General features: G+C 45.5%; 1 protein-coding gene across 1 annotated transcript in view; it reads right to left on the bottom strand.

The window, feature by feature from the left end:
- Window positions 1–10465: 10465 nt before the first annotated feature.
- ERBB4 (erb-b2 receptor tyrosine kinase 4) overlaps window positions 10466–15715 on the bottom strand; it is a gene marked incomplete at both ends in the record, with an annotated part of 612462 nt that continues 607212 nt past the window's right edge. Inside the window, 2 exons of the mRNA XM_080346338.1 lie at window positions 10466–10902; window positions 13167–13458. Of these exons, the coding sequence (XP_080202464.1) occupies window positions 10466–10902; window positions 13167–13458 (729 nt within the window). The remainder of the gene's footprint in view (window positions 10903–13166; window positions 13459–15715) is intronic.

Raw genomic sequence — 15715 nt, 5'->3', positions numbered from 1 at the left:
GGGGAAATAGAACCTGCTCATCTGTAAATGCAAGAGAGGTGAACTGGCTGCACAGCAACAGCACCTACAGCTAACCAGGCCTTTTCAGCTATTATACAACAGTGTAAAGAAAGAAATGCAATTTGAGCCATGGTGAATATTTCATTAAAAAGCTTATTTTTTTGAGCCTACTGATAGAACAGCCATTTCCATTAAGCATCTTCACAGCGAAGAAAGAAACCTAAAATGTGACTTCTCAGCTTCGAGATCCAAACTATAGAGTGTTCTAAGGTTTAGCGCTTGTTTATGACCAGAACTTGTTCTCTGACAGGCCACTGCCTTGAAAAGAGGTACTTGTAATCTAGATTAGAAAGTGTGCTGTCAAACTTCACTGTAACTTGTGGGTTTTGTTGTTGTTATTTGTTTGTAAATAAATAAACTATCTCCTTCCTTCCTCCCTCCCTCCCTTTCCTCTCTCCTTCCCGTTTCTGTTTTTCCTTTCCCTCCTCCTCCCATCTTCCTCTCACTCTCTCCCCCTTTCACTTACTTTCTCTTTCCGTCTTTCTTCCTCTTTCCTTTTTCTCTTTGTCTTTCTCTCCCTTTTTCTCTCCTCTCTTTTGCTCTCTTTCTTTCCCTCATTTCATTTTCTCTCTCCTTTCTCTTTCTCGCCTTCTTCTCTTGTTTCTCTCTCCTCTCTCTCCCTCCCTATTCTCTTCTCTCTCTCTTGCTCTCTCCCTCTTACTCTTTATTTCTTCTCCTCTCTTCTTTCTCTTTCTCCCTTTATCTTCCTCTCACCTTCCCTCCTTCTTTCTTTCCATGTCTCCTTTCTCGTTCCTTTTACTCTCTCTTCCCTCCTCTTTCCCTCTTTTTCCTTCTTTCTGTCTCTTACCTTTCCCCTTTCTACCCTCCCTTTCCTCTCTCCTTCTCTATTTCTTGTTTTTGTCTGTTTCTTTTTCCTTTCCCTCCATCTTCCTCTCACTCTCTCCCCCTTTCTCTTTCCGTCTTTCTCTCCCCTTTTTCACTCTCTTTCTTTGCCTCATTTCATTCTTTTTCTCTCGCTCTCTCCCTGCCTTAATCTCTTCTCCTCTCCATCTCCTTTCCCTCTCTTCTTTCTCTTTCTCCCTTTGCCTTCCCTCTTTCTTTCTCTTTCTTTCTTCTTTCTTTCTTTCTTTCTTTCTTTCCTTTTACTCTCTCCCCTCCTCTTTCCCTCTTTTCCTTTTTGTCTCTCCTTCCTTCCCTTTCCTCTCTCCTCTTTTTCCTTTTCCTCCTCCTCTTGCTCTCTCCCTCTCTTTCCCTTTTCTCTCTCTCTCCCCTCTTTTGCTCTCTTTCTTTCCCTCATTTCATCCTTGCTCTCTCTCCCCCTTTCTATCTCTTCTCCTCTCCATCTTCTTTCCCTCTCTTCTTTCTCTTTCTTCCTTTGCCTTCCCTCCTTCTTTCTTTTCATTTCTCCTTTCACTCTCTCTCCCCTCCTCTTTCCCTCTTTTCCTTCTCCTTCCTTCCCTCTCTCCTCTTTTTCCTTTCCCTCCTCCTCTCGCTTTCTCCCCTTACTTTCTCTTTCTTTCTTCCTCTTTCCCTTTTCTCTCTCTCCACTTTTTCTCTTTTTCTCCCCTTTTTCTCTCCTCTCTTTTGCGCTCTTTCTTTCCCTCATTTCATCCTTGCTCTCTCTCTCTCTCCCTTTCTCTTTTCTCCTCTCCATCTCCTTTCCCTCTCTTCTTTCTCTTTCTTCCTTTGCCTTCCCTCCTTCTTTCTTTTCATTTCTCCTTTCTTTCCTTTTACTCTCTCCCCTCCTCTTTCCCTTTTCTCTCTCTCCTTCCTTCCTCCTCTTGCTCTCTCCTCTCCCCCTTTCTCTTTCTGTCTCTCTTCCTCTTTCCTTTTTCTCTTTCTTTCTCTCCTTTCTTTTGCTCTCTTAACTTTCCCCTTCCCTCTTTCCTGTTTTTGTCTGTTTCTCTTTCCTTTTGCTCTTCCTCCCATCTTCCTCGTGCTCTCTCCTCCTTTTTCTCTCCTCTCTTTTGCTCTCTTTCTTCTCTTGGTTCTCTCTCCCCCCCCCCCCCCTCTTCTCCATCTCCTTTCCCTCTCTTCTTTCTCCCTTTATCTTCCTCTCAGCTTCCCTCCTTCCTTTCCTTTTACTCTCTCTTCTCCACTTCCCCTCTCTCCTTCTGTCTCTCCCTCCTCTCCTCCCACCCCAGGCAGGCCTGCCTTGCACTCACACACAAAGACGTGTGCACACACGCACACGGGGCCTTACCTGAGCAGGGGGTGAGTCCCTGTTGCTGGCAGCACTTGAGCCCTGGCAAGAAATTTCACATGTACACAGAGAGTTTGTTTCATATTTTATTGAATTTCATTTATATTAAATTAAAAATATATTTCTGACAGATTCATGTAACAAAAAGGCAGAACAGTTTTCAAATTGTTCAGCTGGGATGAGCATGGGTTGGTGCAAGGTGGGTCACAGTCTACATTTGCCTTAACAAACAGATAAAGCTCTACCCCAAGGACCGTGAGGAGAAACTCGGGACTGCACATGGGGCGGGGGGGCAGGAAATAGAACCACACAAAGAGAAGATCCACAGGTTTCTCCCCAGCCTCCAAACAAGACAAAAAGGGAGGGAAGGAAAGAAAACAAAACAAAACAAAAAAACAACAAGAAACCATGAAAAGAAGGGAAATTATGCTAAAATATGTACCTAATATTAACCCAGGTCAGTATTTTAACAGTGCATAATTCTCGATAGCTAAAATATGAGAAACAAAAGGTTAAAGTAACGTTACACCACATACAATTGGCATACCCTACTGTGTAAGCAAGTGCAGAAAGTCTGAACACACCACAATAGTGCTAAAACACAGAATCACACAGAATGCCAAAAATGGTACTTCTAACCAAAACCAGAGGGTGGGAAGGAAGAGAAAGAAAAGGGGAGGAGCGGCTTAAATCACAAGCAAATTACCTATATACAAATCAACTCTAAGGACAATTATGTTCCAAATAATGGTGTCCACAAGGAAAATAAAAGCAACATTATCCTTATTTACAAATGCAACTAGCTGTGTCTTTAACAAGCTATAAAAATACTATTCACATTTTCAAAGTAACATACAGTAGTTTTTGTATTTTTTTTTTTATTTCAGAAAGGCAGCTAACTCTGAATGCATCACTTTGCAAGAAATTAGCATCTTCCCCAACATGCTGATGTTTCTCTTCTTCTGAAGGTACTTACTTCATAAGGCAGAAGTATTATTGTTGTTTTTTCCTTTGCACTTTGAGAACAAGGCGAGTTGGCTACAACCCAGATTGTCCCCATCTCTCTCTCGCCCCCCTCCCTGGCTGCAGAGCATCTCCAGGAGTTCAGTGCTGCTCCTGTGTCATCTCCCAGCCAGGGTTCGGCTTTTGATGGTGAGGGGACACTAACGCCATCCTCCGGGCCTGGGAGTCTGAGCCTCAGCAGGAAGAAATAGTCAATAGATCAAGAGTGCCAGGTCAGGAAATATATCTCTGTTTTCAGAAAAAGACTGCTTTTTCCCCTTAATTTCCCCCCCTTACAGCAGGGCTGCTACTGCTTTAGAAGTTTTGGCTTATGATGTTGGGGAAATTGCAAAAACTAGGCAAAAAAGAGATTAAAACCACAGTGAATAATGTATTGAGTATGTACCAATTTCCAACAATAAAATGTTATAAAAAGTGATGCGTTTTTATTGACCTGCATTTTCCTCTTAACATACCCCACCATAAAATGACAAGTACCCAGCAACTCCCTTCAGTCCCTGTCTCCAAAGGAAGGGTGGTTTGGTGCATTCAAAGTTAGCTACCCCTTACACAGCTGCTCAGTTAATTATCGACCCATTTAACAGCAGTACCAGTTTATGCTACATATGTCATAGTACCTTACCTCAAAAGAACGGCATACATATCTACACTTACTTATAAAATACCATTCACAGTTTATTACTGTGGTTATCCCAAAAGGGTTTAGTCTTCGGAGTGCTATGGACAATACAGTGTTTTCTCCCTTGGAGGGCCCAAAGGTTGGGCAGGGCACGGGGCTGGTGGCACTGTGGGGACAAACGTGCTGGCAAAGGGCGCTGATGGGCACCCTGGTCACACCCGAGCCACCAGTGAGACGGTGCTATGTGGGACATACCTCTGCCCTGGTGGTTTCATCCACAACACATCTGGAGCACAACTTCATGGCTTTTTTAACTGGGGAGTGGAGAAGGACTGGGAAATAATTACTCACCCTGTGTAACACCTTACAGGTCTCCCTTAAAACCCCTCTCTACCAAGGTCCACAAAGCTCTCTCTCAAAATTAAATAATAAGAAAAGAAAAAAACAAACCAACCAACCAGCTCTGACTCCTCATTTCCTAATCGGGACAATGTCCTTAGGCTTCCCCCTCATACCTTTTCCTGGCTTGTCTGCACAGACCCCAGCTGGAAGATGCCCTGGGTGGAAGCAACTCTGGCTGCAGTTCAAGCAAGTCCTGCCACCATCAGTCAGACCCGAACACCCACTAGCTGCCCCTGAAATGACCTGTCAGTCATTTCCCCAAGGGCAATGAGCCTACCAGCATAACAGCATTATAATCCACTCAACAGTACAGGAATATTACCCACTGCTAAAATACAATTAAACCCAAGGTGGAGATGATGTGATATTTTTTTGGACGTTTTACAGTGGTACTTCTAACTACAGATCTTTATTTCTGTTTTTCTTTCCCAATTTGAAAGCCCCATTTGCAACAGTGACCTTTTCTACCTGTGTAACACTTAGCAAGAGCCAGGAAATAAAAATGAGAGGGAATCTTGCAAACACAGCAACCTGGCACAGAGGCTGCCATGAGGGACGACCCGCAGCTCTTTGCACGTGATGGACTGTGAATATTGCAGCCAATCAAACCCACCCTGCACAGCCTTGGGTTTCTAAAAACCAATTAAACCCAAATACAAGGTTTTATATAACAATAGATGAGCTGTTGTGTCAGCAGCAGAGGTCTGAGATACACAGGAATGAGAATATTGCAAGTGTCAGAGCTAAAAAATGAACATGCACACAGTCTTCATGTAACCCCAACAGCACCTTTTCAAAACTACCTGCCGAAGGGAACTCGAGGAGATGGTACTGTCCCCTTTGGGGTGCTCTGCAGGAGCCAAAGACATGACTGAAAATCAGAAGCCCAGCTCTGGTTCAGGCATAAAAAACCCCTCTGCTCTACCATGCACGCTCAACCTAAATGGCCTTCAAAGCAGGTGAATACCTACCTGAGCAAACAGTTCCGAAATGCATCTGGGAAATAGCGGTGGAAGCCCTGATAGCCCAGCTGTGCAAAGCGATGGAAAAATCCATGCGCACAGGCGAGCGATGCCCCAGACATCAGTCCTGCCTGCGGCATTTCTGTCGCTCCCGTTTCCTCTCCCTCACAGGGACAGCGGGTGTGAGCACACAGGTGCTGCAGGGGCTGCCACCCTGTCCGTGAACAGACACCTGCCCAGGGTGAAGCAAGGCTGACTGGGACACCTTCAGTTACCCTGGGGAATGACAAGACCAACAGCCTAACTCTGAGGTGGGCCAAAGCCTCATCTTGCAGGTGGTACAATGGAGCTCAAATAATCCCTTAATGCCTTTAGCTGCCACCATGATGCAGGACACCTACACAGACCCCCCAGCAGAATAAAAAAGATTTTTCAATTTAATACCTAAGTTTCCCATATAGCTCCATCCTCAAAAAAAACCCAACCTCAAGGTGTATTTCTAGGCTGACTGACTTACCTCACAGCTCATGTTTCCATTGTCCTGCCCAGCTCGCCCTATAGCAATGGAAAGAATGGATCAGAGGCAAGCTGGTCTTTCAGAGTTGCCATTTTCTTTGCCTCTAGGCTGGGCACGGTGGTGGCTGAGGGTGGGTGGAAACACTCCCTGTAATTCCTTCTCAAATCTTCAGTGCAAACAGGTACCGTGCGGTGGTGTGTGCACAGGCTGCCCTGCTCCGGCACCCTTCACACAGCCCGCCCGCCGCGGGACAGCAAGGGAAACATTTCCCCATTAATCACAAAATGGTTTGGCTTGGAGGGGACTTTAAAGATCATCTAGTTCCAGTCCCCAGAAATAAATGAAAAGAGATCATTCCACACAAGTACTGCGGTCGAGAAATGCATTTTCTACCAAATGAGTGGTACAAAGCAGGGTTAACAGAACCTTTCTCTGTGCAAAGGCTTTCTGGGCTGAGCTTAAGGTACCTGAAACAGACCCACATGGTGGCTCCTACTGCTGATACCTGCTCAGATTTATTTCCATTGTTGCTACCTGTGCGAGATGACCTGTTTGAAGGCAAGCTGTAAATACTCTGCTGCATCTGAGCGAGCGGCCATGTAAGAATCCCTCCTGGCTATTTTGTAGAAAAATTTGAAAAGAGTTCAAGAAAGAATAGTTGGTTTCAGTCAATTATGTTACGGAAAGTCAATCGGATCCAGCATCCCCATCTGTGTGAAATAACCCTCAGGTAGATAATAACATCTAAGACAAGTGTCATTGAAAGAGATTAGGAAAAAATAAGCTGTTGTTCTCTTTCATTCAGTGCGTTGCCTTGGACAACGGCTGATACACGCTCAGGTATCTGCTCTGGGAAAGTCAGTCACTGCTCTTCAGTTGCACAGGGAAAGGAACACTTTTGCACGTAGGAGACCGCATCATAAACCCCATAAAACCTGACAGTGCTGTGTACAGATACCATAGAAGAACCAGAGAACTAATTACAGCCAAACAAAACACTTCTGCTAATGTTCTCACCTATTGCTTTGTGCTGACAAAATGCAGTTTGTGTGGAAATATCCGTTTGTTTGTTTTCCCCAAACCTGTGACTATTAATTAAAAAGCCTGACCCCCATCTTTCACAACATAATCAGTTGAATATCTGCCATGATTTTGCCCACCTTCCCTTCACCGAGCCAGCAGCTGACACCCACTGAGGCAAACACGTGAGTTAGGACCAGCCAGGTATTTCTGCTGATCAGATTAAAGCAGCCGAACAGTTCTGCCCTTGCACCACGGGCAGAACAAACATCACCTGCTGGCAGTGCAGGAAACATAAGGACCATTTCCAGCAAATACAACACAAACCAGAAGCTCAGGGAAAAACAAAAAAACCCCACAAAACAAACAAACAAACACTTCCCCCTAAAAATCAAACCAAACAAAACACACAAAAACCCCACAAACAGACAAAACAAAAAGCCAGACATTTATGAGGCTGCAGTTGTTGAGTTTTCCACCATCACGACTGTGTCCATCACCCCCTTGTTTGGCCTCTCTAGTCACCACACAGCCGGCACGGCCCAGCCCAAAGCAGCTTCTGTTCCTGCCTTCACGCTGCCTTGCTTCAAGGAACCTCCGCATTTACACGCTACTTAAATATATATTATCACACCCACAGTCAACAAAATGAATAAATAATTCAAGTTTTGTAAGAAATAAAGTGTTAAGTTGTTAAAAAGCACAATTATTTACATTTTGATTATTCGACGAGCTTGTTTCCAACACCGGTACTACTTAATTACCAGAGAAACAAACTGGCCTCACCTTCCGTCAGCAGCTCCATCCCAGCCCTGTCCCACCCGGGTCGAGCTGTGTGTGCTTCTGCCCAGCAGCCTTTGAGTGCACCTCCGTGAATCCAAACACATCAGCTGTACCAGGATTTAATTTTTTCTCCATTAGGAGTTACTCTGATATGAGACTTGTTCGGGGACAAATCAACCCCTTTCTCCACCTACCTACAGAACCTGAGCTGCTTCTGCGCTGAAACAGGTCAGCCACAATCCCGTGCCGGTCGTTGTCCTTGGGCAGCTTGCAATTGCATCCCAACGTGGCAGAGCTTCGCCTGTGCTTCAGATGATGCCTCATGAGCACTACTGCTGGCAAACCTTCCCTGGAGTGTGCTCTCCAGGGCCTCACACCACCACTGCATCTCCAGCCCCCGCCCAATGTCCTCTTCTGTCTCCTACCAAGGTCACGAGGAGCTACAGACGGCACCAGCAATAGGCGAGGTGTGATATTTTTGTAACCATCTTTCCCGCTTTAGTGGTCTGCCGGTCACTTTGTGCAGCCACCAGAGACCACCCTGGTACCATTTGACCCGACATCTTGTAATACCCTTCAAAGATCTGTACTTGTTCCTGCTGTTTTCAGACTCTTCAGCTACATACTCAGTTTACAGGTTTAATATCCACCCTGCAGCTGGTTCACACCGGCCTGAACACAACTGATGCAGAAACAAGCTGTCGGCTGAAGCAACCATAACCTAGCCATCATATACAATTTGCCCCCCATCTACAAATGTAACACCCAACCCAGGTTTGAAATCTCTTAATACCTTCATCAGGCTGACCCCCAGCTACTACGATTTGGGTGACTACCTTGTGTTTCTTACTTCTTCCCTTATTCCCATATGATTAAAGGTGGCAAGCTGTTCAGATGGCAGGGTTCTGGAGGAGCTTGACGCCATTTCCAGAACACTGGTGGTTGCTGGTTTCATTGCCGTCACCCCAAATATCTCAACTTTAACAGCACTGAAGCGCATAAACTGAAATACTGTTGTATCACCTAAGATTGCCATCCATTGGGTGTTGTTTCTTCCTGTTTAAAAGCCGTGATGGATAGAGACACAGGCAGATCTTCAAAGGTACTTAATAGTTCTTTAGGGTTTTTGGTGAGAACTAGGTATGCAAATGTTCTCACACACATGGGTCTTGGCGCATCAGGAGCAAGCGATCAGTGTCTCTGGCCCTTCCCGGCTCCATCTGCTTCAGATTGCTAAAAACGTCCAGAACTCTGGCTGACAGATATTCCCAAAGAGGAGCAGGCCAGGGGGTGGGGTGGGGGTGTCTACCTAAAAACTGAGGTTGATGAAAGCAGAACTAAGAGCAAGGACACTGACTCATAATTATTTACATTTTTGACTGAAAGCTTCTGTGAGTCATGCGCATTTTGACTTCTCCAACCTCGAATGCACTGTCTTCTGTGCCAGAGTAATCTTCCTTTTAGAAAAAAAGTATTCCATTCTGTGCTGCAAGCCAGAGCAGGACATTTGTCTCCTCCGATCCCTGTCAGGGCTTGCTGTGCTGTCCTTCACGCGGCAGCAGCAAGAGCTGGTTGCTCTGTCACTGTATTCTCTGAAGCAGTCAATGCAATGGCCTCTCAGAACTGGTAGACATTGTTCCAAAGACTTGATTTGCTTCATTTTGGCATTTCCACAGTCAACCTTTACATATAATTTTTTTTTTTTTTTAATTTAAAATTATTATTTTGTATTTTGCTGGTCACTTCCATATTGCTTCATTCAAAATCCAGAAAATAGTTCAAATAAAATCAGAGCTTAAGTGCAAACTATCTTTCCAGTGAACCACTATGTGCATTTTCTCCAGTCCAGTGTGTGTCTTCCAGTTTAAAGGACCCTTCCCACCACCACCCCACAGAACACCAGTAGACTTCATGACCCATATCAAGCTCTCCAGTTCTCCATCTTGTCCTCAGTGTTGCCTGACAGCATCCCCAACTCCCTTCATGATCACGAAGAAGAAAAAGAGGGGAGAATTTGTTTGGGTCTTCCTATGTATCTATAATCAGCAGGTATAAAACAGGAAAGCAAAGCTGTTTGCATACAAATCTTGGTTTCTTGGCCTTGTAGGTTCAAAAAGAACATATTGGAGGTGTGGTTTTGTTACTCTTTTCTGAAAGGGTTTTTTTGTTTAAAGTTGGCACATATACAAAAATGGTCATGTCATGTACCAGTTCTGAGCTGGAGTCTCTGCGGTTAGGAATTGGCACAAAATCATGGTGTGGCTCAGAGAAAGGCTTTAGCTGTGTATTAGAGTCACATCATCATTTCTTGGAAAGCCACGATGAAGATCTGAACGATTATGAAAAGCCAGGTTAGCCATTTTAAGTCGCTGGGATAGAAAGTGTTAGAGAAAGAAATTGGATTCTCAATCTCAATTACTATGCTATCACACATGATATAAAAATTGTCCATTTTTCACCCTAATGGAAACTGCATTGAGATTTCCAGGAATGCTGTACAGACTCTCATCAGTTCCTGCTGAAAGAAAACAGCCTCTCCGTGGCTTTCCCTACCACGTCTGGCTTGAATCACTGAGAACTCGCTCCAACACAGGCAACACTGCCACTGGCCTCTCCTGCTGCCGTCCGGCTCCTCTGACTGTCCGACCCTCCGGATCTGCGGAAAGTGAGGAACGCCCGGTTGTACATGCCTTCTTTCAGTCTCTTTCCTTCCTTCTTTCTAGGTTCCCAACCCAATCTGCAAACGACTCCAAGACATCCATTCACTTGGAAATATCAAAAATGAGTGAACTGGCAAGAAGAGGAAGCTCATGGCAGAAAGAAAGGGAGGGAGGGAGGAGAGACAGAAAAGGAGAGAGAGAAAGAGCGAGGCAGCTAGAAGGGGTTGCCTTTCCACTTCTGTAAGACCGCGGTCGCTACACCACCGTATTCCGGTGTCTGTAGGGCGGCGGGGGCAGCACAGTGCCAGGCTTCAGGGAGAACTCGGAGAGGTATTCAGGATTCTCTGCCACAATGGGCCGGATCCGTCCGTTCTGTTTGTAAAAGTATTTTGTGCTGTACTCTTGCAGGTAGTCCGGGTGCTGGAGGGTGCTTCGTGGGGGCAGGCTGTGATTCCAGTAGTCTGGGTTGTCGAAGGCCTTCTTGGCTTTCTCCGGCAAATTCTTCTTCAGGTACTCGGCATTTTCCAAGGTGTTTGCAAAAGCGTTGAGGTACAACGGCTCATTCACGTACTCATCCTCTGCTTTGGGCTGCCCGTTTGGAGCGTTGTGATATTCTGGGTTGTCCACAGCTTGGAGATCTCCATTCTTTCGTCTGGAAACAAATGGGTTCTCTTCCACTGGGTTTAGGTAATCTAAGGAAAGATTAAAAATAAATCAACAAAGAGAGGGAGTAATCGATCTGTATTACCACCGGGATGTGCCAGAAGCAGTACTGGAGCTTGTGCATCCTTCCAGCCCAGCCACTCATTCCAGAAAAGCTGGAAATCAAACTACAGCTCTTGCTGAGCCACAGCCCGCGTGCTTCGCTTGATCCTGGCCTTCGTCTGCGTGTCATCGACAGAGCCAAGCACGTCAAGTAACTTCTGCCGCTGCTGCTGACTCTTTGTGCAACCTTGGACATATCAGTCAAACCCTCTGCTCCACAGTCTTTCCACCCAGAAAGCTCTATAGAAATCTTAGCTAAGCCTTCCTGCACAAACACCATCCCCAAGGGCTAACTTCTAAGACAGCTTCATTTCTAACAGAACAATTTGCCTGATTAAAAACCTTCCATCCCTGAAGGACAAAGGGCCTCGAAGCATAATGAAAAAAATGATTCAGATGAGCCCTGGAAAGGGTACAAGAGAGTCTTACACCAGCTCCAAACCAGGAGCTGGAGCAGGCTACAGTTGTTTCAAATCACTTTCTGTGGATTAACACCACAAAAAATTGTAGCTGATGTGCAGAAAGGTTTTAATGCTGTCGTGGAAAGCTAGACAGGGGGTGGGGAGGGAAGAGAAACATAAAGAGACTGGCTGTCCTAGGTTAAAAAGGCACGCTTAGTAAGGTGTCGCCCATGGTCACACACAGGTGACTGAGCCACAGGGCAACGAATGTGTTGAGTGCCGTGTCCTGCCTTGCTCTGTGTGTAAAAAGGTCTTGCTGCAAAACAGAAAGCCCATCAGCCTGGGCAGGAGGGAGGTCACTGACACTGCGAGCGGGCTGCAAAGGCAATGGCGTGGAGGTGGGCCAGGGACAAAAGGAACTGGGGCTGGGACCATTGCAGCAAGATAGTCAAAAGCATCCAGTTCATCCAGGGCTGGAAACAATCAGATCAAATCCACTTCTGCCTTTCAAAGAAACAGGCCCCTCTCTGTATGGTCCTCACTTCGGCTCTGCTTTTATCCAAGACAGGGACAAAACTATTAAATGCAAAAGTTCAAGACTTTGCAAGTACCTTTGGCCACACAGCTAAAACTTTGCTGAATCTAAGAGGAGGAACAGGTACATGTGCCCATACCAAAAGCACTGTGAGAGTATCTTTTTTTTCAGCGATGACAACCAAGAAGTGCTTGGACTCAAAGCCCCCAGCTGACAGAGAGCACAGAGTGTTGTGGCTACACTGTGACATCCATGTGCCTGTGCCCAGGGAGACTGGAAAGAGGTGCCTCCTCCTAAGCTGCTACTACCGCATCCCTGAGGGCTCAGGCGGCACCCGTGAAGCTCCTGTAGAACTCTGAGGCTCCCCAGGGTGAACCAGCATGTGAAGATATGCATGAGCTCACACTGAAGCAAACTCACAGCATCAAATCTCCTAGTGCAAGGGTGGTTGTGAAGTGCAGGGCTATGAGTGCACTCCCAAAATCACTGCTGCTGTGGGCCAAGCCCCAGGACTCCCTCCATTTCCACCACATAACACAAAGGGTAATTTTGAAGCAAACTCAGTAGTTACTTCGCATTTACATTTGCATTAATTAATTTATTTAAAGCTAATGCAAAGGTTTGCAAGCAAATCACTAATGACACATCCCCTCACATCTAAATGACGGCTGTCACTATTTAAAAAGGAAGAAACAAATGACGGCAAACTGGGAAGTGTGACACTGAGCTGGCACAGATCGAGGAAAGCTACACCTTGCAGTAATGGTCTCTCTGAAGCACATCTTGTTCTTTCAATCCTAAACTTCTCTTGGGTATAAAATGCCAACTGTGTGTATCTGCTCTGTGATATGTTCAACGTGACATTTACCAAGCACAATGCCATGAAGATGAAGAAGATCAATAAACAAAGCAAAGTGGACCCTATGGCCAAAGATAGATCATTTTCTTGGAAATCACTGAAGATTTGTGTTTGGATAAGAAGGGGGTTTGGGTTGTTTTTATTCCTCTCCTTATTTCCCAGAAAGAAAAGCAGGAATCACCAAACTTGACATATTGGTGCATTTGAGCTTTTCTTAGTAGAAAATTAAGTAAATAAAAATGAATCCTCATGCAAAGAAATATTAACCTAGCCAGAATGTTTCAACCTGGCTGCGTTGCTCAATAAAGTCATTTCTGGTGAAAAGCTGCTGATGTAGAAACACAGAGAATGAAGTCAGACTAGACCAGGAGCTTCTTCGGAAAGACAATTTCTTACCTGTTTTAGGCTTGTCTCGCATCGGCGTCATGTACCCGTCCTCATCCAGCTCTCCCCGGACAACCCGCTCGGGTATGAAGACGGTGGGATCAGCACTGTACCTCTGGGTGCTGCTGTCCTCTTTTGCCAGCGCTGTCACTTGTTTTCGTAGTGTGCCATTACAGCAAGTGTCTTCAAAGATCTCTGCTGTGGCCCCTTGAGCAACTGTGGCTTCAGGTATTATGCAGCCAGGAGCTCTGTACGGCATCGGCACTTCTGCAGCGTAGCCACCATCTCTATACACAAACTGGTTCTGTTGAAAAAGAAAAAGGCAGCATGGGAAAGGAGGCTCTGAAGGGAGAGAAGATCCAACAGCAAGTAATCTCTGCGGCTCCTGTGCTTTTCCTGCCAAACTTGCTCAATGACGCATTTCACCGGGCAGGAGAAGACTTCTCCATCCTACAGACTACTGCATTTCCAGCATTGTGGGATCAGCAGCAGCACAGGCTCTGTTGTGGACCGGCAAAGCATCCATGTGCCCAGTGGTGCTGGGTGAGCTTCCCCTCCCAGGGAGGCACCATGGGTGCGGGGAGGGGAGCAGGGAAGCAAACTGGCTGTGTGGGTCTGAAACAGGCCTAGAAATGGGGCAGGAAAACTTGTCTCCTATGTCAAGATGTGGAGGTTGGATATACATAGCTGCAAGAGGCAAATACAGTATCTTCTATTATTTTGGCAATCTCCTCTAATTTTGGAACAAACCCCTTAAACCTCACGTTAGGGAAACCTCCTTCTGCAAAGGGGACTGGGGATGGAGGACATTATCACCTCTGAACTTAGTTCCTGGAGGAACTACTTCTAGGGTGTCCTGCAGTGACAACCTTGCGGTCTCCCAAACACTATGTAATTCCATCAGCTAGTGCATTTCAGGCTGGGGAACCATGTTCCTATTGGTACCTCAACTCAACCTACCATTTTGCTTGACAGCAAGGGTGTGGAAGGATGTTTAGACACCATGACCTACAAATAGGAAGGAAAGAATGTACAGATTCATACAAGCCTGTTACCTAAATGGTTTTTCAAGAAAATCTGGCAGTTGGCAGAATTTTGCATGTGGGTCCATAGAGTGTGCACATGAATCCAGACGCAGTATAGAGATCCTGGCTATTCGACTGCTTACATACACACTACATTCGCTGTTGGTTTTTGAGCCATTTATGTAGGAAAAAGGGGTTTGAAACAGAAAATATGTAGTGAAGGAAGGAGGAAAACCTAAAGGATGAAGGTTGAATGTGAAATACTTACTCCTGACATAGGGGTGTAGGCAGGAGGAGGGCTGTGTCCAATTTCACTCTAATAGGAAAGAAAAATGGAATGATGGATACATAATAGGAGGTCACATGAATGAAACAAGTCACATGAGCTGTATGATCTAATGGGGAGAAACATGCATATCGGATTTCCTAATTGAATCCAAAATTCAAAGAATTCAATCATGGCAAACGTCTCATCAACACTGACAAGCTGTGTGCCTCGCCAGCCCTAGGGAGGGCTACTGAGCTCCTCTGGTTGGGTAAGGGCACCTACAGGTAATATACACCTGTATATCCTCCAAATGTCTCGTATCTAAGTTTTGGGAAGGCAGATCGTACAGAAAGAATGATGGACGGTGCACTCAACTTCAGAGGAAGCACAGGGCAAGAGAAGCACAGAAAGCACTGAGCCCTAAGCCAAGGCTTCCCTTCCCAGGGACAGAGCAGGAGAGGGATAAGCAGGAGGGCATGAGAGTGCAGGACTGTCATTAGACTGTCACAGCTAGCTTAACTATCAAAGGAAAAACAGTCCCTAGGCTTTGGTAAACCCAAATAGCACAGCAGCTCCTGGATTTCAAGACTCCGGCATGCTGTGATCCTGCTCTCAACATATACCACCCTTCTAACGTTACCTCTGTATCATAGGCTTAGGGGTTTTACTGAGAAGTCTGGAGGCTGTACATCACGGTATCCATGCAGATTGTTTCAAAAACATATCCATACCAAGAAATATACCAAAGTGAAAATAAAAGATGACATATATCCTCACAGAGTAACAACTGGATGTACTACAGTCAACCCTTCCCTTACAGGTTTCTTGCCAAAACATCAGGATGGAGATGATGGTCACAGTCAAATATCTTACTTTATAAATGAATGCTTAGGCTTTAAGCCTCCAGATTGCGTGAGAGTGAAAAGAGCTATAGCAATACTGTGCTAGTGGGACATGCAGGGGAGCAGAGTTCGCTGCTGTCTGCTTTTCACAGACACTAAACCAGTGACCGCAACTGCTCCTTTTCTGTTCCATACTGCGCCGTGCTATATTACACACCTTGAATTTACATCCTTCTGTTTTCACAGAGGCACTACCATGAATTTCAACTTGAGGTTCATTGACCCTAGATTAATAAGGGGAGAGCTGTCTTGAACTACATTTAATTCACAGCCCACACTGATCTCTTTAAGGTAACTTAGAAAAGCAAGTTTCTTGTCAATGAGCTCGGCTTCAGTACACAGGGCTATGTTCCTCTGCCAGTACAT

Source organism: Nesoenas mayeri (assembly GCF_963082525.1).
Source record: "Nesoenas mayeri genome assembly, chromosome: 6".
Taxonomy (NCBI): Eukaryota; Metazoa; Chordata; class Aves; order Columbiformes; family Columbidae; genus Nesoenas; species Nesoenas mayeri.
The sequence above is the reverse complement of the archived record's forward strand: the minus strand, read 5'-3'. Positions and strand labels throughout refer to the sequence as shown.